The sequence below is a fragment of the Phaenicophaeus curvirostris genome, chromosome 1, assembly GCF_032191515.1.
Source record: "Phaenicophaeus curvirostris isolate KB17595 chromosome 1, BPBGC_Pcur_1.0, whole genome shotgun sequence".
NCBI classification, from domain to species: Eukaryota; Metazoa; Chordata; class Aves; order Cuculiformes; family Cuculidae; genus Phaenicophaeus; species Phaenicophaeus curvirostris.
In genome coordinates this window covers 84,682,094-84,706,756 of record NC_091392.1, presented here as the reverse complement: position 1 = coordinate 84,706,756, position 24,663 = coordinate 84,682,094, and the positions used below count along the sequence as shown (strand labels likewise).

The window sequence follows — 24,663 nt, the reverse complement described above, 5'->3', positions numbered from 1 at the left end:
TTGTATCATGTTAATGCTTTTGTGAATCTTGGATATCTTTTTTTGCATTTTCTGCATGTTCTAATTGTGTTTTGATCTGAGTTTTTCAGTTGTCTAAACAGAAATTTGACTTTGTTTTTGTTTCTTTCTATAATGGAAGGTAAATAGCTGGGGAAGTGCATGGTCTGGTGGTCATGCACCAGACAACATCTGGAGAGAATTATCAGCAGCAATGTTGCTGTAGGCAAGAGGGTTTGTGTGTATGAGAATGGTGAGTTTTCTAGGGAAAAGCAAAGAAAGAGAATTCTGAAACAAAAGAGGGAAGCTGAATAGTTAGGGAAGAGATATTAAGAAATGAGCTGAACAGAAAGTGGCTCATAGTGGCCAAGAATATGCAAGAAGGAACAGGACTGATGTACTCAAATAAACTATCTGTTTTAATGATGTATATTTCTTCCGAGCCAGGTAAATACATCCTTGAAGAAAAAAAAAAAAAAGTAAAAAGTGTGCCTAGTAAGGATCCTTCTTCTGGGCATTTTATCCCAATTTGCTTTGCAAAACCCAGAGTGAGTAGGAAAGATCCTGCAGTATCTTAATAAATCAAGGAAGTAAAAGGCACTAGCTCTGCCAGACCAAATTAAAGCCTCAAACCCACGTCTCAAGCTCTTGTGGATTACTGACAGACAGTTATGGGCACACAGAAGAGATGCAGTGCAGTCTGACCTCATCTGTATGGCTTGTACTGTGCAATTCTTGTTTTTATTGAATAAAAATAAAAAGAATTTATCTCTGATTATGTAGATAATGCCTATCTCACTGTTGTTCTGCCCAGTTGGCTACTGTACTTGTACATTTGTCTTTCTGGGTCAGCCTCGCAGGGTATCAACAAGGGAAAATTCACTCAGGTCAATGGAACTGATTTATAGCTACGAGAATGTGGATTTTGTCTTTCTTTTCCTTTATGCTACTTCCTCTTTTCTCTACAGTAATTTTTTAAAGATTTTTTTTTTTCTTCTAACTTTCTCAGGCTTCGTGTGCCTGATACTGCAAGGGCAGATACAACTGACTTCAAAGATCTGTCCAACTGCAGTTGTGGTTTGCATGGTATGGGTCAGGCCTGCTGAGCTCATGAAAGAAAAGTTTCATCTGTTTTGTGGATCGAGCTCTTGACCTGCCATAAAAATAAATGCTATCGTCTACAGTTATTAAACGGTAGACTGTTTCTTGTTACTACTGTGGTATACGTGTCTCTTCCATATGTCTGTCATTAAAAATAATAAATTGGGTTCCCTTATCTTACAGAGATCTCTTCTTTTCCCCTCCTGTTTTGGTCTCTTGGTCATTTCCACATAGTCTTGCTGACAGACTCACACGGTTTAGATGAAAACAAAATGCAGCAGCTTTTTTCCCCTCTGACAGTAGGAATACTAGCAGTTCACACCTTCATCTGATGTTCTACTTAACCAACAGCACTCTCTGAACATGCAAGGGAAGCAGGGTAAAAAATCCTGCACAATATAAGAGGAAATAAAATTTCATACAAAGGTGTTATTCCTGCTATTCTGCACCATTGTTAAAACATGAATCAGCTGTTTAGTACACTGCTGTTTTGTGTTGCTCTTTGATAATTAATTCTTCGTATATTCTTACTACGCTATCTAACTGCTAGTGCCTGTTTATATTGTGTTATAGCTGAGCAAGACCTCGAGTATTTTGGAGGCTGAACACCTTTCCATTAACAATGTTGCTGTTCTGAAATAACCAATATCACTAATATTTTCCAGGCTGCATGTTATTGACATACAGCTGATACTTAAGCACAGTTTTGGTCTTTCAGACTTCACTCCTCATGCTTCCTCCAGTGAGCATTACACTTCACAGCAATTGCACAAGACAGAATCGTTTTTCTGTCTGGTTATTCACCAAACAGTTGCATCAAAATCATCAAACCTCCTTCTACTTCCACATGTAAATTGATTAAAGAATGTTTCCTTTTCTGAAGGATGGGAATTGACAGATTTTTGTGCATCAGAGAAGATGTTTTTGCCCTGTCCCAGTGCACGATGCTGGCCATTAGGAATTATTAGCAGACATTTCCTTCTAATGACTGTCAAAAGTCTAGTGGTGCAACGCACAGTAATTGTTGTTGTGATTCAGCCAGGAATTATTCACAATAAAGTGCAGGCAATCTATTTGGCAGGGAATACAACACTTGGCCACAGCCACAAAGGCATTTGGGCACCTAAAACACCTCAGTGACTTTACACTGTTAACATCCATTGCAAATGGTCACTTACTCACTTTTTTGTGATAAGAAATCATTCAAAAGCACTTTCTGTCTTAAGGTTTTGTCCTTTTTACCTTTTAGTTGTGGTTAGCTTAGTTCCTGAGTCCTAAACTCTTCTATGAAAAAGGGGATTTTTTTAAAGCCCGTAGTTTCTCTCTCTTTGAAAAGAAGCACATGGTGCTGCATTTCAGATAGACTCCTTGAAGTTGCACACTATTTTGTTATCAAAGCAGTACCAAAACATGAAAAGTAAAGCCTCTCAGGATATACTACTGTTCAATGTGATCATATTTTTCTTTCATAGTAGCCACCATTATCTTTTGTTCACATGAGGAATTACACGGTCTCTGAAGTTCTGCTAATCAAACACGTAAAAATGTGGTAGGAAGTTGCATTACTGAATAAGATGCAAATTCGTTAGCTATTTGTGTGTGCTGACATGCTGTCCAGGAACATTTCCCAAATTTTTCTACATCATTGGCCACCTAGACCAAACCAGGTGATGTTACCACAATAGTTTTCCCCTACAATCAAACAAAAATTTACTAAACATTTAATGTTTATTTATTAACTTACATTTTCACATTTTGTTTGCTTGATTACAACTGTTCTTGTGTTTTATGGGTGCTTTGTGCATGACCCATAAGTTCAGTCCCACTGCTATCAGATATATGGACTAGCCCCGTGAACTGCAATGCTGCTACTATTAAATGCAACATGCAATTACATGGAGAACCATTTCTAAAAAAAACCCAAAACTAAATATCTTTACATTCCCTCCATGGCATTCCCATGCATTGTTCCTCTCTCTCCCCAGCATTCAGCTAGAAGGACAATGGGAGAAAGCAGTTCCACATTTCCCTCTATGTACTTAGAAACAGAGTCAGCCCATGTATTATTTTTTTCTTTACCACCCTCTCCTCCCCCCAAAAAAATCTCCCAGGGCAGGAAAGGAACACTGGATCAGGCCTGTCCATAGTCGTGTGTTCCTTGGCATCCCACAGAGGGATGTTGTTGCTATTATTTTAACAGCAGATCTCTGCTGTTGTTGCTATTTTAATGGCAGATTTTAAAGTTTCCGCTGACATTGGTACAGACCCCAAAGCTCAGCTAGAGAAACAGAGGTGGTGAGCAGATGGTGATAACAAAGGAGGAATGTTGTATCTATAAATATTCTGGTGAAATTCATATCCAGTGTTCCAGACAAGAGCCAACAAACTATACTAAACTCTTAATATGGCATTTAAATTAGTCTTATGTGGTAAATGGGTTCTTAAACTGGGTTTCCCTGCCAGGAAGATTAACTATTTACCTCAAACCAACAAATAAAATTACGAGAGGTTAATTCTTTATTAACTATCATTAGAAAAATGTTAACGTTTACCAAACAAGAGGAAATATTTTCTTCTGAGTTGTCATGGCTTCTAAAAGAGCCCAAGGGAAGGGGCAGTGGTGAAGGCACAGTAATTGCCGGAAAAATGGTCCTGAACGGTTTGTCAAAGTCGGCATTAAGGTAAAGTTACAGTACAGCAGTTGAATGTGTAACAACTCAAATCTCCTTCCAGAAAAATCAAGTGAGTAAAACGAGATTCATAAAACCACAAAGTGTTTAAAAAATGCAGTTTAACACACTTAACTTCTCAAAACAGAAGTTAAGTCTGAAGTTTTGCATTCAAATGGTATTCTTTATTAACCACCTTTGAGTACCAGATAACAGGTCTTGCACACACGGAGGTCTGTTTATCAGTGACTGAACATTCAAATACCAGCTGAAACAAAATGAACAGAATCAAAACCAATATGGCCTGAGTCTGATTTAAGGGCAAGCAGCAGGTAAGTAGCAGGACCTGGGGCCAGGCTTGGCTCCTTTCTATCCACACCCCACTGCTTTCATCTTCAGGAAGCACAATATCCTTTAAAGCAAGCTACCAAGCAAACCTCCAGAGTGTCTTATGGACGTCTATGTGAAACTGCAGAGTCCCTAAACCAGTGATTTGAGTTTTGATGTTCTGTTTCTGTCTTCAGGTACTAATTTATTTGCTAATCATAATACACTGCACTTTGATAGCTATCATTCTACTTATCAAATATTGCAGAAAAGGATGGGAAATCTTGTTTTTAAAAGATCCATGTCAGGCGCAAAAAGGGCGCAGAGGATCAATGCCTTTTCGCAGTATGTGCATAAGCATTATGCAGTCGTTTTTTTTCCTGAAGGAGCACTGAGTTGAAGAATGAAGCTATGCAAATAATGAAAACTGTGCGAAAGTGTGGAACATTATTTTTGCATCGTCATTTCATAAACACATAAAATAGTTCTAGCCTAAAGCATCTCCTTTGAACGCTGGGATATAAACTGTATGAGGACAGATTATCTATTTATGCATCAAACATTTTAGCTTTATTTCTTACAAAATTAGCCTCAGAGGAGGCCATCACTCGATCAGTTTTCCCTTTCTTCTTAATATTCTGGACCCCCTGTTCCAACTTGACTCACTAGTCAGCTTCAAGCAACTTTGACAGAGCGATAGGAGTCTCAAAGGAATTAAATTTCCAGAAATTCTGTGAAAATCAGTGGCTAAACAAATTAACACTCCCAACTAAGAGGCTCTCTTGGCTGCTTGCTCGATATTCTCATCCAGGCAGAACATCCCAAGACAGAAGCCAGACAGAGAGAACGCTAACCTTTGCCTGGCTGTGGTAGAGGAGAGAAACTGGGATGCTATGGGACATTCGGGGGAAAGTATGTGGAGCTGAAAATGTAGATAAACAACAGGTCACAGCCATTGGGGAAGGGGCAGGAAGAGCTAATATTTCTGTGATGAGGACACCAGGATATAATGCAAATTATTCATCCAGCTGCTTGCAAAGAAGCTCGCTGCTTTCACCAAAATACCCTTTAAAAGTTATCAAGAGTTCAAGCCCCAGAAGAAATGCAAAATTAAGCCTTTGGAGTGGAAAATGTTTATAAAATCTTCCTGAAGCATTGCTATGCAGTCATTCATATTTCATTTTACAAGGCCTAAATACTAGCATCTCACCTGTGATCTGCAAATGACTCTCAGTAAAATAGCTGCACGGGTGTACAAGAAGAGAGAACAAGAAATATAGATTGTCTCTCTTCTCCCTAAATTTTCTGCAACTGAAGTCCAAAACCTGAGTAGCAAAACACCTTTCCCCAGCTTTTATCTCAGCCTGATACTCAGAAAGAAATATAATTTCTCATCTAACAGCTCAGCTCGCTATCAGTCCCATTCTTCATGTGGGATCTGAGAGGTCTGTGCTGTGACTTTACCCAGCTCTGCACAACAGCAGCAGATTTGCAGTCTTTATCCCAACCAGCTCTAGCATGCAGTGGCTAGACTAGATTTTTAAATTATGCTTATGCATGCCAGTATCATACTTTAAATCTTGATAGCATTTGTGAAAACATGTAAACTATTCAAGCACACAATTTTTTTTCTTCAGTTTCAAATGTAGCTTAAGCTTTCAGATTCAAGTAAACATGTAAATTCCATGCAATGCATTTTCCAGCACCCAGTTACTCCATTGAGACTATTTTTCTGAAAAAGGACATATGAGGGGTCACAATTTCATTTTGTTTGACATTCTGGTTTATGTTTCCACCATAGAAGGAGACTTAATAAATAGTAAATAATAAATAGTGCACTTTCTAAATAAATTTATCTTAAGTTCCATCATCAGAACTGCTAACTATGCAAAACAAGATATAATAAATAAATAAATAAATAAATAAATAAATAAATAAATTCAAGTCCTACAGAAGCTCAATGGCAAGCAACAAAAGGACTTGATGGTTTTACACTGAAAGGGAAATACAGAATGAAAATAAAAGAACCTTATTCCTCACCTTACAACTACAACAATTTTAATTCATGTTCTTTTAATAGTTATTTCCACTAAAAACTATAACTTATAGCATGAAAAATTACATTCCCTTCTGAAAGGTCTGTCCTCTACTAGAGCTACACATCACATCTAGCATTTTTATAACTGAAGTATGAAAGAAATATATTTTACTCCACATTCTCTATTGTTTACTTTGTGCCACGGACAGAACCCTGCGCAGTTTCCATTTCTGACAATTAGGCACCGATCCTACAAACACATAAATGTGAGCTCACCTTTCCTGCTGGGAGGGGTTTTGATGGGAGACTCACCGCAATAAAGGACATGAATACATTTTGGCAGGATCAGGGCCTCAGATAGCGAGGAGGAAACTGGCTAACAGAAACCACCTTTGCAAACAAAAAGAGGGAAAGATCGAAGGAACAAAAATTGAAGTTTTATACACTTTTACGTGCAAGCTAGATTATTTAAAGGGAGCACTGACAGAAACTGGAGGATTCCAAGCTTGAACAGTTTTTTTAAAATCCAAGTTGAGAGTGTCCCGTTAAAATGGTAAGTGATGGTACAGACCAAGGTTTGCGTAGTTCAGATTTTAATAAACTATTATTTTATTTTGCTAAAAGATTCAGTGACTGAAAGCACAGCTTTTTCTTCCTCAGAGCTGTTTGCTCCCATGCTGTTGAATACTTTCCTTCTAGCTTTTTCCCCTTTTGCTCACAAGATGTAAATGACGCAGGAATTTCAGCTGCTCTGCTTCAGTTTAGCAAAGTGATAATCTCAGGCAAACGCTTGCAATCTGTCTTTCATTAAAAGAGTTTTTTGCACTTCTGTTTAACATGGGGAATTTTTTGAATTGCCCTTCTAAAAGAGGATTTCACCTCCACTTTTGCCTGGAGGGAAATCCTTGCTGCCACGAATATATCTGCTGCATAAGTGGGAACGCTCTTGCTGTCGAGTCGCTCTCACCAAAGACAGCAGACGGTCCTGCTTTCATCTCCTGAACATTAGGTACTTGCTGCAAACTTAAATGGAAAAATCAATGCATAAAACAATGTTTCTCCCATTAAAAAGCAAGATTTTTTTTGCTGCCCTATACAAAACCAGTATTTTTGATTTCATTGTAAAATGAAAGCAGCTTTCACTACCAAATGCCTGAAATCTTTTGCAGTACACGATTCATTTATTTCTAGTCATCAAACATAACGCTAGTATCTAATACTTGTATCGATAACAAACTGTAAGTTCAAAACAGGAACAGAAAAGTTTATTTCCGAAATGCATAAAATCTGTTTAGTGTTTCAATTTGGGATTTTAGTCTTCCTAGAAAAAGATTAGGCTACAGTCCTATTAAAAACAAACAAAAAAAAGTATATGTATTACCAATCTATCTATATTGAAAGAGTCATACATGCACAGAATGTAGGGAAAGCATATAGCAGGAATCCAAATTCTTTGCTGTTCAGTATTAGTCACTTTTTCAGAACTGGTAAGAGCAGCAGGAATTTCTTCCTGAAAAAGAAAAATATCCCCAATTGTTAAAGGAAATAAATCCTAAAAAAATAAATTAAAAGAGAGAGAGAGAGAGAGAGGGAGAATTAGATTCACTAAAAATGAGGGATATCAAATATTTAGTAAAAGTCATAGTCACTGTTAAGCTTTGTGATCAGATGAGCTGAGTTCTCAACAGCTTGTTGAATCTGGCCTCAAATAGATATCTATAGACTCCTCTGAAGAGAAATAAAGTAAACTAGTATTGTAAAATAACTTTTGAAATTCATGTCCTCATACAAAAATAACTATCGTATCTATGTGAGGGTAACCAAAATTTAACCGAAGAAAATGAAATTTTTAGATCTTCAACTTTGTAGATGTGTTGTGTAAGGGACTCAAACACTGACTGATTCACGGCTTTCCGTACTAAATCAAGAGGCATTTTGAGCCAACAATTTTAGCAACAAATTTAATTAATTTTAATTGTTCCACAAGCTTTTCAAACTAAGCCTTCATCTTCAGATTGTTCTCTGTACCTGCAAATGAGAAGTTAATGCTTTCTTTTCCCTTGGGTGTTTTTAAGGTATATAAAAAGAAACTTTTTTTTTCCCCAGCATATTAGACAGAGGAAGATGAAACCCATCTGAGAAACTTCTGATTACTATTTTTCACAAAATATTCCTGTATAAAATGGAAATTTCACTTGTAAATCACTGTGCACTGAAACAACACGACCTCCTACTACTTCACAGAACTTTCATTATTTCTTCATTCTTCATTTAGGTTTTTTATTGCACTGAGATTTTGAATTCCTACTCCAATGTCATCAACAATCCTTTAGAATTTGTTATGAAATGATGTCAAACTCAGACCACAAGAAAAACAATAACAAATCCTGGTTAAAGTCCCTGTTTACCTAATGACAGAGATCGCAGGGAAGAGTTAAAGGTGTTTGACCTGCTATGCTCAAAGCAGCAAATTCTGGCATATGAAATGAGCATCACATCTTAGTATGTACATGGGAAAAAAAAATTAGCCAACCGCAGTGTAAACAGTTGGTGTAAATGTTGTCTTATTAAAGGAAGGTGACTAACCAGCAACACCTTTAAAATATTATTATTTGTACAGCTGTAATGTTCCAAAGCCCTGGATGTGGATTGACGCTCCGTTGTACTGTTAAACGTAAGCAAAGGAGGTCATCAGGCTGTCCCAAAGAGTCAACAGTCTAAGTATGCACAACAGCCCAAGAGCTCACAATGAATCACCTCTTGCTTCAGAAATAAAGCTAGATAAGCATCTTGATTCACAGGAGAAAAATCGTGATTCAGACAAGTAAACAATATTATGTCTGTGAATCTTGAGTAAAGAAAAAAGGAAGCAGAAAATAGGGTGGAAGCCTAAAAAGATAAATACTTACTTTTCTGGAAAGACATACGAAATAGCTAGTATGCACTTCATTAGATGACCATAATAATAATAAGCTTTTTCTTCCCATTTATCTGCACAGCAAATATTACCATGGAAATGCTACAGTGAATAGTCATTATCTGAGATGCAATTTTTTCTGTTTAAATTCAAGATTGTCAAGCATTTTCATGAATACTCAGCAATTGTTAAGGGTCAGTTCATAAATAAATATTCTCATTCAACAACAAATATATGCAATAAGAAACCATTACTACTGTTTGTAATTATTCATTTAAATTATGTGGCCCTTGCCAGTCTATGTTAAAAAGTAGTTTCCAAGAAATTTTACTGCTGGGCAGTCAAGCTGCCTCCCTCTTCCCTCCACACTCGTCCCCAAGGAAAAACACAAATAAGCAAAATAACAAGCAGAAATTTTGAGTAGAGGGAGAAGGCTGAATTATCTGTAGCAGCTGATTATCATAAGCCAAGTTTAATTACTTCCTTGACAATAAGAAAAGTGCTATGTGTATTTTAATTACTAATTAGAAATTGGCTTTAGGTATACTTATTTAATAAATAACTACATTAATTGCAATAATGACTAACATGTTCTCCCAGGCACATGAAAAACTTCTGTATGTTGAAAATTTAAATGTTAATAATATAAAGCTTTGAAATATCTGATTTCAATATACAATCAAAATGAATAAGCGCAGCCAATGCAACTGCGTAATACAAAAGACTTAAAGTAACTCCATATGTATCAACTATCGATTATAAAAAGGCTCAAGGTCTGAATACAAGCAACAAAAGCAGCAATTAGGATTTTAAATGTTATACTAAAATATCCTATGGAGTTCACAGTAAGATAAAATATTTCATCTAGAAGATTCTAATTTTTTCTGAAATTCCTATTTGTTTCACATCAAGCCATGGAGAATAAGGACCATGGGAAGAAACTCTGTTCTTTTTCCTGAAAACTTCTGCTTGTTTGAGAGATTGTTCCATTTTCCCGCAGGCCTCTTATGTATCTAAGCTACACCAAGTGAATACATGTTTGTCTGCTATAATGTACCGAGTTGCCTTCATAAACTATTTTGAACTGTAACAGTACATGGCACTTATAGGAACCATGTTTTTCATTATTTGAGGAAAGAAAAAAAAAAAAGGAAAAACACAAACAGAAGGGTACCCAAATGTATGAGAAGAGTCTGAAAATAGTTTCTAATTCCTCCTCATGCCGTGAGCTGCCAGTGGGTAGGAAATGAAGCCCTGCACCGCTCCTTTTCCTGCCTTATTCTCCCCTTCCCAACAGTGATCTTGCTTTCTGCCTGTTTTTCTACTCTTTTGCCCCTGTTAACTAGTCTTTTCCCGATTTCGCTATCATTTCAGTGCACACAAGCAACTCAACATTGAAATGAAGCTAACACGAGGTGTCACGGTCTACTCACTGTGTGTTATGTCCCCCGTCCTAGCCAAGTGAGCCCCTCAGAGCAAAGCGGGGCACGCAGTCTTCACCCAGGCTGAGCTGCAACATGTCTAGTCTTGATTTGTTTCTCCTGTACCATTTCCCAGCCCAAGGACAAGTCAGTACCTACAGAAGCCCAGAGTTGTCCCAGTCCAGCGAGCGTGTGAGAGCGCACCCAGGACAGGCCATCTGACGTCTCAAAAGGACAGAAACGATAAACGCCCCAGACATTTTCCATACCCTTTTGAGGCTGTACAGGTTTTCTGTTAAAGGCTGTAACTACACCAGATTACCTGTTTGTGTACCCTGCATGTATGCCTCTCTCCGTTTTTTCCTAATCAATTGTTCCTGAATTATCCTGGATAAATAATGCTTCCCATCTCAACGTAACTCGAGCAATCAATCTGAAGCACTCTTAGTAACAGCCGCTTCACAATCAAATCATTCATTTCAAGAAGCAGAACAAGATTTTTTTCCTGAAGCTGCATTGTATGACTATATTTTCACAAAAGCCGTTAATTATTGTCCATTTCTGTAACGGCACGCTGCTAGGCACTTTCACAACAACCCTCCCTGTCCCCAGCCCAGGCGCAGTTTCCTGAGTTATGGAGTAAACAGAATTACTAGGTACAGAATAATCCGAGCAGTCTCTAATGGGGCAGCGTTGCAGGGACCTGCATAACAGACCTGTGATGTTACAGTCTTATGTGGGTAACACTCCCAAGCACTGAAGTGAATAACAGGACTGGCTTGCTGCTAGGCAGATGGAGACTTTGCTAGGGTTGTTTGATGGTAAATGAAGACTTTTTTTTATTTGCTCCAAGGAGCCTGGCACAGGAAATCCCCAAATCCTACAATAATAAATCTTCTATTTATCTTTTAAATTCTGGAGCAAAATAAAAACCATTAGGCACCCGTGGCCATGTGCTATATTCTGTATTTTCACAACTTCCTACAACCCTCTGGCAAAAAAAGATTAAGTTTTCTGAAGTAAAAAGCAATTTCTCAGTTTAAAAGTAACAGGCTCGCTAGCTTGTATGGAGCATAGTTTTATTGTATTACACAGTAAACAGGCAGGAGCACTTAGAAATTGCAAAGATGGGCATAATCCAGAAAACTGTATCTGATCCAACTGAATAGTTTTCACATTTTGAGACATTTGCAGAAAAACTGAAGGGCAGAGGAAAACATGAACCTTCCACAGCATAAAATGATCACCCAAGTATTAACCTCACTGTCATGATTATTTCACTCATACAGACAGACACAGTATTCCGGCAGATAAAAAACAAATCCCCACGCATAACTCAAAATAATTCCAATCCTGACAGTTGTGCCGAGGGGGACGCTACGTTCTGCTCTCACTGTCTAGGGCATCTCAGAGCAGAAAGCAAGCAAGAGGTCAAGATCTCCATGGCAATTACACATTCTTACCACTGAAAACATAATTAAAAAAGGTGCGCCCTTGAAAATCAACACTACAAAGTCCTTTGAAATGCAGTCACTCAGCACCTCACAGAATCAGGCCCTCCTTTATCAGCTGCCTTATAATTGTGTTCCCACATAGCCTTCACATTGCTGTATTTTGCACTGTCATAGGACACTTTCAGTGTCTTTGTTTTCTAATTTTGCAGATACCTGACAAAAAAAAAAAGAACAAACTGAGGGATAATATACATCTTTGCAAGAGGATGTGTCAACCAAATTTAGAATTGCCAATCACGATTGTTGCACAGTTAAGGAAGCTTCATAGTCCAGTACAACCTCAAGTCAGAAGTCTTATTTTAAAAAAGCCAGTGGAAAGTTTCCATTAAGGTCTGAGGGGGTACAAGAGAATGCTCAACAGGTTCCATTATTTTCTGCCCCGATGAGAAAGATTGCTTAAAGCACAGTAAAAAATACATTTGCATTTTATGTGTGCCAAGTGCATCTACAGGCAAAGGCAAAAGAGGGATGGCAGGGCAGCACAGGGATCAAACTAAGCGATGCTTGTAGAAGTGATGACAGCAACACCAATGAACATTTAATAACTGACCTTTTAATAGAATCCTTTGAGCAGGATTGAGGACAATCCACTGTGGCAAGTAAGTGAAAAAAATTCTATCTGGGTATCACTCCATCTGTTCCCAAAATCCATTCCTCTTCAGCAAACTCACGTGTACAGAATGGATCTGCAGGCATTTCTGGGGTAAAACCAGAACCTATTTTTGATGACTCCCTAACCTCCTCATTGTGTGCACCATATATTTCTAAACATTAAGATGTGTTCTCTTCTGAATTATTTTCTGCCTGTAAGCACCCACACAGTCAGGCAGCATTTTTGCTGTCTTATTTAGGGATGCTGCTATCAACTTTTTGCAGCTTCTTAAGAAGTCTATGATGCCTGGTTCTTCACTGTCACTAAAAGCAAGGACATTCTGGTGTCTTTAGCTTTCCCTGCACTTTTGGCTTAGGTTTTTGATCAGGCAGTTCTCTGTTTCCCAAACCTCCTAAAAGTAGTGGCTTGGTTTTGTTAATTCATAGATCATGGGGAAAAATGCTAATGCTAGTCAAGAGGGTGTCCAGACCCTGAGCGAATTGAAAGAACTAGAAGTTATTCATAATTATTCTGTATGCCCTGACCCGCTGATTTTCAAACAATTTTTGCTGTGGCTGTATTCATATAAATGCGCTGATTATTAATACGACTTGTGTCAGTTCTTAACCAGTTGGTTAAGTACTCTTTAGAAACTGTGAATTGGTTCTTTTAAAGGGGGGTGGCAATACTTTCTTCCCCAGCTCCTTTCTAAGAGCTATACTTGTGAATATTGCTGAAAATGTCCATTTATCAATACTGGAAGATTTTCTGTCCAAAAAGCAAAAGCCTTAAGAGGAATGAGCAGGTGAAGATGCAGTGGAAGTGAAAGAGTCCACTGTGACAGGGACTGAATTCTACTGTGTGAGAATTTAGCTGAATTATTTTTTCTTATATAAAGAGAGAGTGAATTGACAAAGCAAGTATGGATTCAGAGAAATGAAAACTTATCCGTCAGATCATACAGAATTTGGCCAATAACTTTGATTGCTAAAAGAAGAAAAAATAGGAAGCTGTTTTGAATGTCCAAATGCTTGGCTTCATTATCTAAATCAAAATATCTTATTTTTTTACTTGCACATTCATTTCAAAATTTATTATTAAAATATTTTTTAATTTAAACATTTTTAATCATTGTGTAACTTAAAAACATGAGGTAGTTTGATGATACATACATAGGTTAACCAAAACCTGAGTTTTCCTGTTTCACAACAAAGTGAAAAAAAAGTAGCTTTCACTCAAGGAAAGCTAAACACCTCCTTGCCATCTTCACTTTTCTCTACTTAGTCCCCAAATGAAAAATCCTCCGTGGAACTCCTCTGTTGCTGCAAATCAGTATGTGCTTGCCGAAGTCATTTGCTAGGTGCAGCCTTCCTTTTAGCAGTTATAAGTTTGCATTTGCAAATATACAGCAAATATTGGACAACTCACTGTCACAGGGGTTTGACTCGAGCAATCCTTTCACCATCCTCACAATACTGTCTGATAAATAGCTTAAGTGAGCCAATGGCATATGGAAATATTATTGTAAATATTATTGTAGCAAGTGCTTTTGTCACTTCTTGGACTGATTTACTGATTCATTGTTTTCTGATCTTGCAGAATATGCAATTAAAAGATGCCTTGGGCGTGAATACTGTTGCTAGAAATTGAATTGGCATTACATTTCCTGATAGAATTTAAAAATTTCTTAATCTGCTTTCAAAGATAGTTCAATTTACTTTTACCATAATGCCATATTATCTTTTCCTGGCCCTTCTCGACAAAACACGCTACGGCTTTTACCACAAGCAGTGCAATGGCATTGAATTTTGAGACAGCAGATCCTTTGCTGGCAGAAAAGCTGGACTCGTAAACCTGTTTTAACCAGTGTTGGAAACAAGCAGCAAAAAGCTTCCGTTTCTCTGAAAATAAAGATCTCTTAGCATCGCTGCACGGTACTTTCTACCTGTGAAAAATCAAGTATGCATAATAATCCAGAAAAGCCAAACCTTTCAATGCTCTGCTGTGCAGAGCTGCTTCGGGCTGGGTTGAGCACTAGAAAGCCCCCAGTTTCCTGCGCTTCCCTGTACACCCAGGTGTCCACTGCTGCTCTTCCTAGTGGAGCCTCAGAGCTCCCAGGCTGACAGATACCGACCATTTGTGTATATACCCACTCTGCTTTTGCTGTCAGGGTTTAAACATAACTTCCCAGCCCATTCCTGGAAAGTAATCGTATTGTTCAGGAGGACATCAGAGCGCTGAACGCTAAAGGCTAGCCCAAAATCCTCTACATCCATCGACAAGCACTAGCAAGCTCAGCCTCTCCAGGAAACTGTTGATCTCTGAAACATTTTAGAGAAGTTAAACTTCTTTCTTTGAATTTGATTTTACATCACCCGTGTAAGCTACAGATCTCAATATGGACACTTGGGGTGATTTAAATCACACTTTAATAGATTTTGCTTGCAACAGGAGCTGATGTAAATGCCATATGAGCTGGTCTCAATATATCCAGGAATTTTCTGAGTGCTCTCAGACTGATTTTAGTGCATTTTTTTACACTACTGTAAGCTTATGAACCTAGATCTGAAGGTGGGGGGGAAGAAAAGTTAAAAAAAACCCACATTTTGATCTTTTCAGATGCATGTCTGCAAGTAAAGATTCACACAGGACTCTACCTGAGTAAAATAGGAACACAGATCTATGTGAACAGAGGTGACTGAAGAGGCACTGACCGCGTTGTAAAAAAATGCAAATGCTCTTTCCTGAACGTGGTGCTCTTGGAAGACATCTTTCAACTTTTCCACCTGAAAAAAGCATCAGTTTTCCTTAAAGACAGATACAGATAAAGCAGGACACTTCTGCCTGAGGAGAGGCCAGCTGGGATGATATTTGATATAAGCGTTCAGTCCCAAGTGGGAGGAGGGAGAAGTGATTGATGGTTTGTAGGGAATTACTTAACTTTTTCTTGTAACAGAAGCTTTTTGGATTCTCTCAAAGTTCTTGTCAAAGACAAGAAAAGTCTTTTGAAATAGCAGCTTTCCCCTTCCTAGCAGATGGAATAAACCTGCATAAAAACCAGTGTGGATTTAAAATTCATATAAAAGAAAGGAAGACATTGTTTGACATGCTGCCTGTTTTCTAATACTCTGATGTTCTGTAAGATTTGTCTCTATAATTCTATTATCTGTCCTTTTAATACAGTGTAAGCAATTCACCTCTCTGCAGGAAGAGTTTAACAAAACCAGCAGCAGGAATTCACCAATTCGTTTAAGACACATATTACCGCAGAGACAAATCCTTCTCACTCTCTGTCACCTCCAAGGTCAGAATTGTATGAACTTGACCAAGGCAACCCTTTCCCAAGCCCCCACAGGGCTCTCCTGGCTCTCATCTGGACAGCTCCATCTACCTCCTACAACTGCCTCCTCTGGGAAGGGCAAGAGCATTAGCTCTGTGGCCAGAGTACAGGGGGAGCGGAGGCATTACAAGGGTAAGATTTTCGCATTTCCTTCCATCTTATACACAAGGGAGCAATGGATCTGAGCTCACTATTCCCTCTTTAAGAGGCAGACTGATGATCCAACAGGTGGAATGAATTCATACAATTTACATTACATTTGTTAGAAAGACATTGCTTCAATAAATCCCAGCCCCGAGCACTACTGCCAAAGGCAAAACTGATGCTCTTTCTTACACCTATGAAGTGTTGCTCGTTGGCGACCCTCAAGGACCATGCAAAGGACAGCGTACACCAAGCCACCCTGCCTCAGGGAAGAGATGAGAAAACAGTTCTCTGCCAGGTCTTGAAATCCTAGGCTCATCCACCGAGTGCTCAAACAAAAACTGAACTGAGAAACTGGGTCTGGTTAAGTCATTCCCCACTCACAGGTTTAACAGCCACTGCTCAAAAAAGGGGACTTTATCAGCACGAGCATTCAGAAACAGTGGTATATTTAAAAAAATCACATATTATCAGTCGCATTTCTCTCACTCTTTAAATTTGTTTGCCTCTCCAGAGGGTCGGGGGGGATGCATGGTTCCCATATCCCCATTGGCGGAGGGCAAGAGGGAGCAGGGGAGCAGGATTAGGATGGATATTCGTGTAAACTCCCAGAACAGGCAGGAGAACAACACACCATGGTGAAAGAGATGGAGGTTTTACTCCTGCTAGCTACGGAAGAATTTACCAAGCTATCACATCTTAATCTTATGGATAAACAGCTGCAATAAACACATTGTGGATCTCAAGATGTGCGCTGTGTTGCTTTCTCCCGTTGCAAAGCTTTGCAGCAGTTTGTTAACGTAGCTTTAGAAAAACATACGGAACGAAAAAAAAAAGTTGCAATGCAAATCGCTTTGCAGACTGCCAAAATAGAACTCCTGAAAATGGGGGTTTTTTTTGTTATTTTATGTAACTGATATCTGCATTTTTAATACATTCAACCAAAAATACCAGTGAGATGTACGATATGAAGACTGCACTGGTGAATTTCGTTTACAAACTCGCTTGCGCGTTTCTTCGCGAGGAACAACACCGTCCCCAAACCGAGAAATTCTAAATTTTCAGCCGCATTGTTTCGCTTCGCCTCTGAAGCGCCCGTTTAGCGCCTCTCGGGTAGGGAACCAGCTTCTGGGATTCAGGGGAGAAAACGCGTCCGTGAGAGATGTCTCCACACAAAAAAAAAAAAAAATAAAAAATAAACCGCCAAAACCTGTCTTAAACTTTCGACGAGCCAGGGAGCTCGCTCGCCTCTGCCTCGGTCTGTCCCTGCGCTGCTGGGGTCGCAGAGGGAAGGGGCAACGAAAGCCACCGCCGTAAGCGATGGTAAATAATATATACATTAAGGGAGGCGACGCCTGGCCTCGCCCCCCGTGACCTTTTCGCTGCTCAGGTTTAATCTATAAATACCCAGACGACATCCGAGCCCATTGTTGTGCTGCCCTCTGAAACCGAACCTGCTAAGGGGACTGAGGGACTCCGCCACCCTCCTCCTCCTCCTCCTCTCCGGGAGCAGCGAAGGATGCGGGGAGAAACGCGGGGCGGGGTGGGGGGGTGCCCCGAGCCTTCCACCCCGAGGAGCAGGGATGCGGGGAGGAGTGGGAGAGCCCCTGTAATCCCTCGTTCCTTTTCACGACTTCGTGATTAAACCCGCACGTGATTAAAATCCGGCTTTAACACCCTCCCCCGTTTTAAACGAGTCTCGCGGACCAGCACACCAGCTCCGGCGACGAGATTCTGTGCTGAGACGTCAATAACTGGGATGCTAGGGAGATTTTTTTTTTTTTTTAATCAACCTGAGATTTATCCTCTGCCTTTTGTCACCTTTCCCCCACGCCGCCCCCCCGACCCGACGCCTCCCACCCTGCCACCTCTCCTCTCCCGGGAAGATGCGGCCGCGGAGAGTGTCCCTCTGGCCCTCGAGGGGACTTCGAATCGCCGCTATAGTTGCCCGAGGCTCTGGGCACGGATGGATAAACGCGTTTTAGGGGTGAAGGAATTGTCCAAAACGAGGAGCGCTGACTCCCACGCCGGATTTCGTACACGCCCGACGTGTACGAAATCCACTGACACCCCCGACGGGGACAAAAGTTCCCCGCGAGACGCTTCCAGCTCGTGGGAGAGAAATCCCGATGCCCGTTTACACGGAGAACGGGAAAAAAAAAAAGAAAGAGAAGCCTTACTCTTCCCTTGGCGGTGTTCGGTTCCCCGCGGCGGTTGCTTTTCAGCTTTCCAGACCCTCCTGAGCTGAATTCGAGGGGGTTTATACGAGGAGATCGAAAAAAATTGAGCTAGACTGATTTACGTTATCACACGCAAAATCAACATCTAATTTCCCAGCTCATACTGTAATATCTGGGGCCTCCCTGCAAGCACACCCGCTCCAATAATATTTCCAACAGCGACTTTATGTTCTGAACCTTTGGGACGCTATAAAACCTCCTTTCTCTAATTTTTTTTTTTTTTTTTTGCCATATCGCTGGAGATTTGGCAAGTTTAAAATACTTTAGGTGTAAAGTTTGCTCTTAATTGGGTCTTGTAAAGGTGGAATTTGGTGGCCATTATAGAGCCGCTAATCAATTTTCACCCAGCAGCAAAGGTGCACAGTGGAGGCTTGAGGTTTAATGAAGTGACTGTGCAAATTACAGTCACGGACTTTATTTAAAGTCTATCAACCTCCTAAAAAAATGATTTCTCAAACTGTTCCTGATTTCCTTTGCTTTATGAAAAACATCACGTTTGCTTTCTAAGGTTTCAGGCATTAGCAGCCATTCGCGCAGGGGGACTTTTCCAGGGTTTTTTTTAATTTCAAATTCTTGGAGAAATGGGCAAATTAAACCTCTAGAGTGTCCAAAAATAAATCCTACTGCAGCTAAAACATAACGACAAGCGGTTCTAGAAAATAAGACAGATGCACATACGTGCTGTGTTACTGGAAAGTGGACTTTTGTCTTTTCATTCGCGTATTTATTGTTTTTAACGGGGAAGACTATCACTATAGTTCACTAACCGTGAACTATTTTTTTAGTGGCTGACACTTTGATTGCTTCTGCTCCCTCTCCTTTACGCCCGTCTCCCCCCTGAGAGAGAGGTGGCAGGTAGTAGCTTTTACCTACTTCTCCTTAAGATCCGCACCGGCAAAGGCTGCTGCTCTTACAAGCAGACTGAAGTGCGGTTTCTTGAGAGCGGAGTGGGGCGAGGTCTCCGGAGTTCCCGGTCTTTCGCTGCTTTCAAAACACTTAACAGATTTTTTTTTTTACAGCAGAAATTTTTTTTACACCTCAGTCCCTAACTATTTTTCCTTGGTTTTGTTTGTTTGTTTGTTTGTTTTATGCTGTGTTTCGGGCTTATGGATAGCGCGGGAAACGTCACGCAAAAATGAAAATAAAATAAAATAAAATAAAATAAAATAAAATAAAATAAAATAAAATAAAATAAAATAAAATAAAATAAAATAAAATAAAATAAAATAAAATAAAATATGTTTTCTTCTCCAAGAGCAGCGGAGTGGACTTGGCGCGAGTGGAGGAAATTTCTGCCCTTTCTTTTACGGGGTGGCGCACAGAGATCACTTGACCTTTTCCCCCACCCGAATATGAAAAGAAAAAATAAGAGAAAGCACCTAAAATTCTCCTTCTCCGTAGGCTGCAATTGTGAGAGCGGGGCCGCCTGCTACGTCCCATTTTAAGGCGCTGAGATGCGGGGCAGGGGGTGGCGAGGAGGGTGCGGGGGGTCGTGCGGGTGCGGGGGGCAGAACGTTTTCCCTCCTCGGTTGAGAAAAAAGAAAAAAAAGCGACTGCTTTTGCGGAACCTCAGCTTTAAGGTTTTTAGACGGAAAGAAACGGCCGAGGAGGGTGGGACAAGAAGAGACCGAACGTTTGGCTTGAGCCAAATGACCGCTTCACGCGACTGGCTTCCTTTTAAGTAAAAATAATTAATCCCATAAAAGTTTAAAGCGAAAAAGCACCACGGGGTAGGTCTGGAGCTCTCTCCCCCGAAATCCCGTGCAGCTGACGGGGGCCCCGGGGCCCCAGCGCTGCTCCAAACGCAAAAACCTCCAAAGCCTCCCGGGAGATGCCGGGCTTGGGAGCGAGGGCAGGATTCCTCGGAGCCCCCCTCTCCGGCTGCCCACGAACCCCTTATCCCTGCTGGGAGTAGCGTCCGTGCGAAGAGAAGAGGGGGAACGTCCCGTCCCCCGGTTAGCTCCCGCGGAGCCCGATCCCCGGGGAAGGATCAGGCCCCCTGCCCCTTGGCTGCCGGGCTGAGTCACCCCGGCTCCCGGGGGTCTTGGGTGGGAGCCGGAGCCCCTCTCCTCGGTGCAACGAGAAGAGCTCCCTCCTCCTCCTCCTCCTCTTCCTCCTCCACCGCGCGGCTCCGCGGGGGAGACTTGGGGGTGGCGGCCGGTGCCCCGAAAAGAGAGGGGGGGATCCCTCCCGCGGGGTCGCCAGCGTCGTTCCCTACTCCTTTGCCCCCCAACCCCGAGGTGGTCGGGAAGCTCCGGGGCAAAGGCGAGTCCCGAGACGCCCGGGAAGGACCTTGGCGACCGGCGGGCACGGAAAGGGAGGAGAGACGGGAGAGAGAGGGAGCGGAGAGGACGCGCCGTTCCCTCCCGGGACATAATCGAGTTGGAGTGGGAAAGAGCCGCAGTGAGTAGGAGAAAAGTCCCCGTAAATCCCTCCCTCCCCCCCCCCCACGAAAAAAATATATAAAATCCAAAGAATCTCGACAGAATGTCCCATCTTTTCCTCTCCCACCAGACCCGGCTGCTTCCCGGGACGCTCCCGGCGGGATGAGGGAGGGAGCTGGAAGAGAAAGGAGTCGCACTAACCGGGGTTGAGGTCCAGGCACTGGGTCGGGTCTTCATTGTCCCCCAGCTGGCCGTTGGGGCTGAGGCTTTCCATGGACAAATCCAGCCCCTTGTCCTCCCAGTCTCGCAGTTTCCTCTTTTTATTTGTCCCGATCAAGGCTTCTACCGAGAAGGCGTGAGCTCGGGAGCTGAGGGCCACCGCCGATCTTCGCCTTTCGCTCATCTTATCCCCGGCCCCGGCTCTCGGGCGGACGAGCGGCCACTGGCTGGGAGCGCGGAGCTCGGGGACCAAGAGCCTCTCGCCTCCTTCTCCCCCCACCCCTCCCCAGCTGCACCCCCAGAAGAACCAGCCCTCAGTCTCCTGAAGGCTCTACATGAGGCTGCGAATACTCCGTAGGCAGAGCCGGGAGGGTGTGCTCAGCCCAGGTCCCCAGCACTTGCTCAGAGGGGCTGCAGGCTGGATTTCATCTTTTTTTTTTTTTTCTTCTCCACTTTCCTTCTGTCTCTCTCTGATTGATCCAAACTTCTGGGATTTTTTTTTTTTTCTCTCCAAGAGTCAGGCAGGCTGCGTGCGCCTGTCAAGAAACAAAAAAAAAATAAGGAAAAAAAAAAAAACCAACCCAACTGTCCTCGGCCAATAGGAGGGAGAGAACGGGAGAGACCCAAAAGCTGCGACCCAATGGGGAGAGGAGAGAGACTCGGGCTTCAGGGCGAGGAATTTTGGCCATCTGAGTCCTGGAACACCGGCCGGGAGAATTAACTGTTTGAAGAGCGGGGAGACGCTAGGAAACCCGTAGCTCTCAATGCAGAGAAGGTAACAAGTCCAGCACTTCTCCCCGCCGCATCCAGGTTTCCCAGGGGCTGCTGCCAGTTAATCCCCACGCAAAGCACCCGAGAGGGGCTTTGTCACCCGGGGGTGCCGGGTGAGGGGGTGTTTTAAAACGTCACTCATGCCATTCGTTACTTGCTCCCGCCGGTGGAATCTGTGTTTGTCCCGGCAAGAGCAGCATCTCGGGTAGGGGGTGAAATTTCGCTTCGAAACGACGCGAGTCCGTGGAAGGGAGGGGGTGGCGTGGGCTGCCAGGGGCAGGAGAGACCCAGACACCCTTGGGCAGCACCTTCTCTTTGGGAAGAGGCAGTTAAAAAAAAAATATATATATACATATACATTTATATATACATATCAATAAAATTATTATCATCATCATCCCTTCTATCTTTGCCTGTTTAGTTACAGCGAGGACAAACCCGCTAGGTAGAACCCCTGGCCTGTTGCCTGGGTGATACTCGGTGTTTTCTTTCTTTTCGCTCTGCCCCAAAAACCCTTCAGGCTGGAGCCGCATCCACAGCCGCTCCCACGCGTGGCGCAAGGAATCGCAGGGAAAAGGAGCATGGGATGAATTTGCGAAGGTGAAGGAAGCACCGTGTGTTTTCGGGAGCTGATGGGACCACGGAAAAAAAAAAAAAAAAAGAGAGAGGGAGAGAAAAGCGAAACCGCACGTCTAGGGAAAATATAGCAGGGAGAGCCGCCGGGGGTTAAGGATCGAATTAACGTTAAAATGCTAATAAATAATTATAAAATGAGGGAAGGAATTAATATGGACAGAACCACAGTGGAAAAGGGGGTGAGGATACACACCAAATTTCAGGAAGGGATTTTTTTTTTGGCCGATGCTCCCCGAAGGCGCAGAGCTGCTTCCAGCAGCGCCGGGGAAGAGCGAGGCGAGATTTTTCCGTAGGACTGGACCCAAGTGAAGGGAGCAGGCGGCTCGGGGAGCAGGGGGGAGGTGGGAAACGCTTCTTTTAGCTACCGGAGTGACCCCACGGTGCCCATATTCCCCTTCTCCCCGGCCTAAAGCGGGACCGACAGGGCAACATCCCGTTGGGATCCACACACGCGGAAAGGGATTTGGGGTGAAAAGCGAGAAAGAAGCCGTTTCTTCGGGGAATCCTGGAAGAGCTAAACCCTGTTATCCAGGCCGAGGAGCAGGTTTAGTTTGACTCTGTCATCCCCTCACCCACCACCGCCCCCTCTTCTCCCCCCCCGCCTTTCCCCTCCCTCTTGCACGTCCCCTCTGACAGGTCACTCGGGCACAGCAGCGCTGCCACACGGGGGGTCGTGTCGTCGTCCTCTCCCCCAGCTCCGTGGGGAGCAGCGGGGAGGAGGGAGCGACAGGAGCAGGGGCTTGGAGGGAGCCGGCAGCGGGGCTGATGGAGGAGCGGGGAGCTGGAGGGGGAAAACGCGTTTCCAGCTGGTCCTCGGGCTGCGTGTCCTTCCCTCGGAGAAGAAACATCTCCCAAGCAATTACAAAATAAATAAATAAATAAATAAATAAATAAATAAATAAATAAATAAATAAAACCTGTTTTCCCTGTTTCAGAAAGCCTCGAAACACTCGTCTGGGAGACAGACAGCGAGGGAAGCTTTTAAAGAAGTTGGATGGGAGATTTCAGAAAGAGAGCCCAAGAAAACAGAGGATTATTTATAGCGCTTTAGCGAGAGGAAATGGTGTTGGAAAGGCAGGGCGATTTAAACGAAATTTGGGGGCTGATGTAAGAGCCCAGGAATACGTTTTCCACCGCGTTAAGCGCGTTTTTACAGGTCGCCAGCTTACAGCAGCCCCAGCCCTTGGTGGGTCCCTCACCCAGGGGCTCTCCCGGGTGTCTGTGAGCCTGGCAGCAGCCAGCGGGAACGCGGCGCAGTTTCCCGAGCCAGCACGGCCCGGAGCTGACACATTCCAGGGAGCGAACCCTTTGACCAGGGAGGAGAGAGAGAGCAGCTCCCCGCCGTCCCAGGAGAGGTGTCCGGGGGGGCTTGGGGCCGCACAGCCGCTCCTCTGCCTCCTCCCTGCCGCGACGTCGATGCCCAGGAGGTTTAGCTCAGCTCGCCCCTGCTGCGACCTCTCGGCCCCGAGGGGTGGAAAGAGGAGGGATGAGACTGAGGGAGAGGGGGGACAACCAACTCAGCCCCCTCGCAGAGTCCTGAGGGGGGTCTCCCGAAGATACCCGCGCTCCTCACGCCGGAGGATAGGATTTCGACGCAGATTTTGCCCCAAATTCTCGCTGAGCGACCCCCCCCCCCCCCTTCTCCTCCACCCCGTCTGGCATCTGGTCTGGGGGCTCTTCACAACCGGGTCCCCATCCCCGCAGCGTAAACCCGGAGTCAGACTGGGTTTAATCCGGATTCAGACCCGACTCCGACCTCCGGCCGGCAGAGATGAATGCACCCCTTCGCCTGGTCTTTATTCCAAACCCTTACTCACAGGGGTAGCCCCCATTAAATCCAGGAAACTGCTCCCTGGAATAAAGTGGCAGGAGCAAGGGTCGCAGGGCCAGGCCCAGGGCTTTATAAAGAAATCATTCACTCCTGCTTTCCAGTTGTTGCAGAGCGAGCCGAAAATATTTGTTTATGTATGGAATATTTGGGGGAAGAAAAAAAAAAAAAGAAAAGAAAAAAAAAAGAAGGGAAAGAAGGGGATCCGGCAGCCGGGCGGGAGTGCGGTCCAGATGTGCTGCTCGCAAGGGCTCAGCCGAGCCAGTTTCAAACCCTGCTCCGACAGCGAGAAAAACCTCACCGAAGGTTCTTTAGCCAGACCTAGCCCGGGGATTTCTTTCTTTCTTTTTTTTTTTTTAAGGTTAGTGATTGAAAACAATGTTAGAACTCGCCAGCGGGTGCGGGCTGAAAGCCGCCTGATAGCGTGAGAGAGTGATTCCGCGGACTTTAATGCACCGTCGATTATCTTTTAAAACGGAGAGAAGGATTTCGAGGCTGGCGCTCTCGTAAGGGGCGAGTTTAGAG

At 43.1% G+C, this 24,663-nt stretch overlaps 1 protein-coding gene and 1 long non-coding RNA gene across 5 annotated transcripts in view; one reads left to right on the top strand and one right to left on the bottom strand.

Annotated features, from left to right (window-relative positions):
• Nucleotides 1–21,163, bottom strand: part of TBX15 (T-box transcription factor 15) — a 97,234-nt gene extending 76,071 nt beyond the window's left edge. The window contains exon 1 of the mRNA XM_069866667.1: nucleotides 20,886–21,163. Coding sequence (XP_069722768.1) covers nucleotides 20,886–21,087 — 202 coding nt within the window. The 5' untranslated portion in view covers nucleotides 21,088–21,163. The remainder of the gene's footprint in view (nucleotides 1–20,885) is intronic.
• LOC138725625 (uncharacterized) lies at nucleotides 20,462–23,689 on the top strand. Of its 4 annotated transcripts, none has more exons than XR_011338278.1 (4): nucleotides 20,462–20,703; nucleotides 21,506–21,678; nucleotides 22,195–22,274; nucleotides 23,246–23,689. It is a non-coding gene; the product is annotated as an uncharacterized lncRNA (long non-coding RNA). The 4 variants fall into 4 exon arrangements; XR_011338280.1 differs by lacking the exon at nucleotides 23,246–23,689 and adding an exon at nucleotides 22,947–23,111; XR_011338274.1 differs by lacking the exon at nucleotides 23,246–23,689 and having other exon boundaries at nucleotides 22,195–23,111.
• The last annotated feature ends 974 nt before the right edge of the window (nucleotides 23,690–24,663 follow it).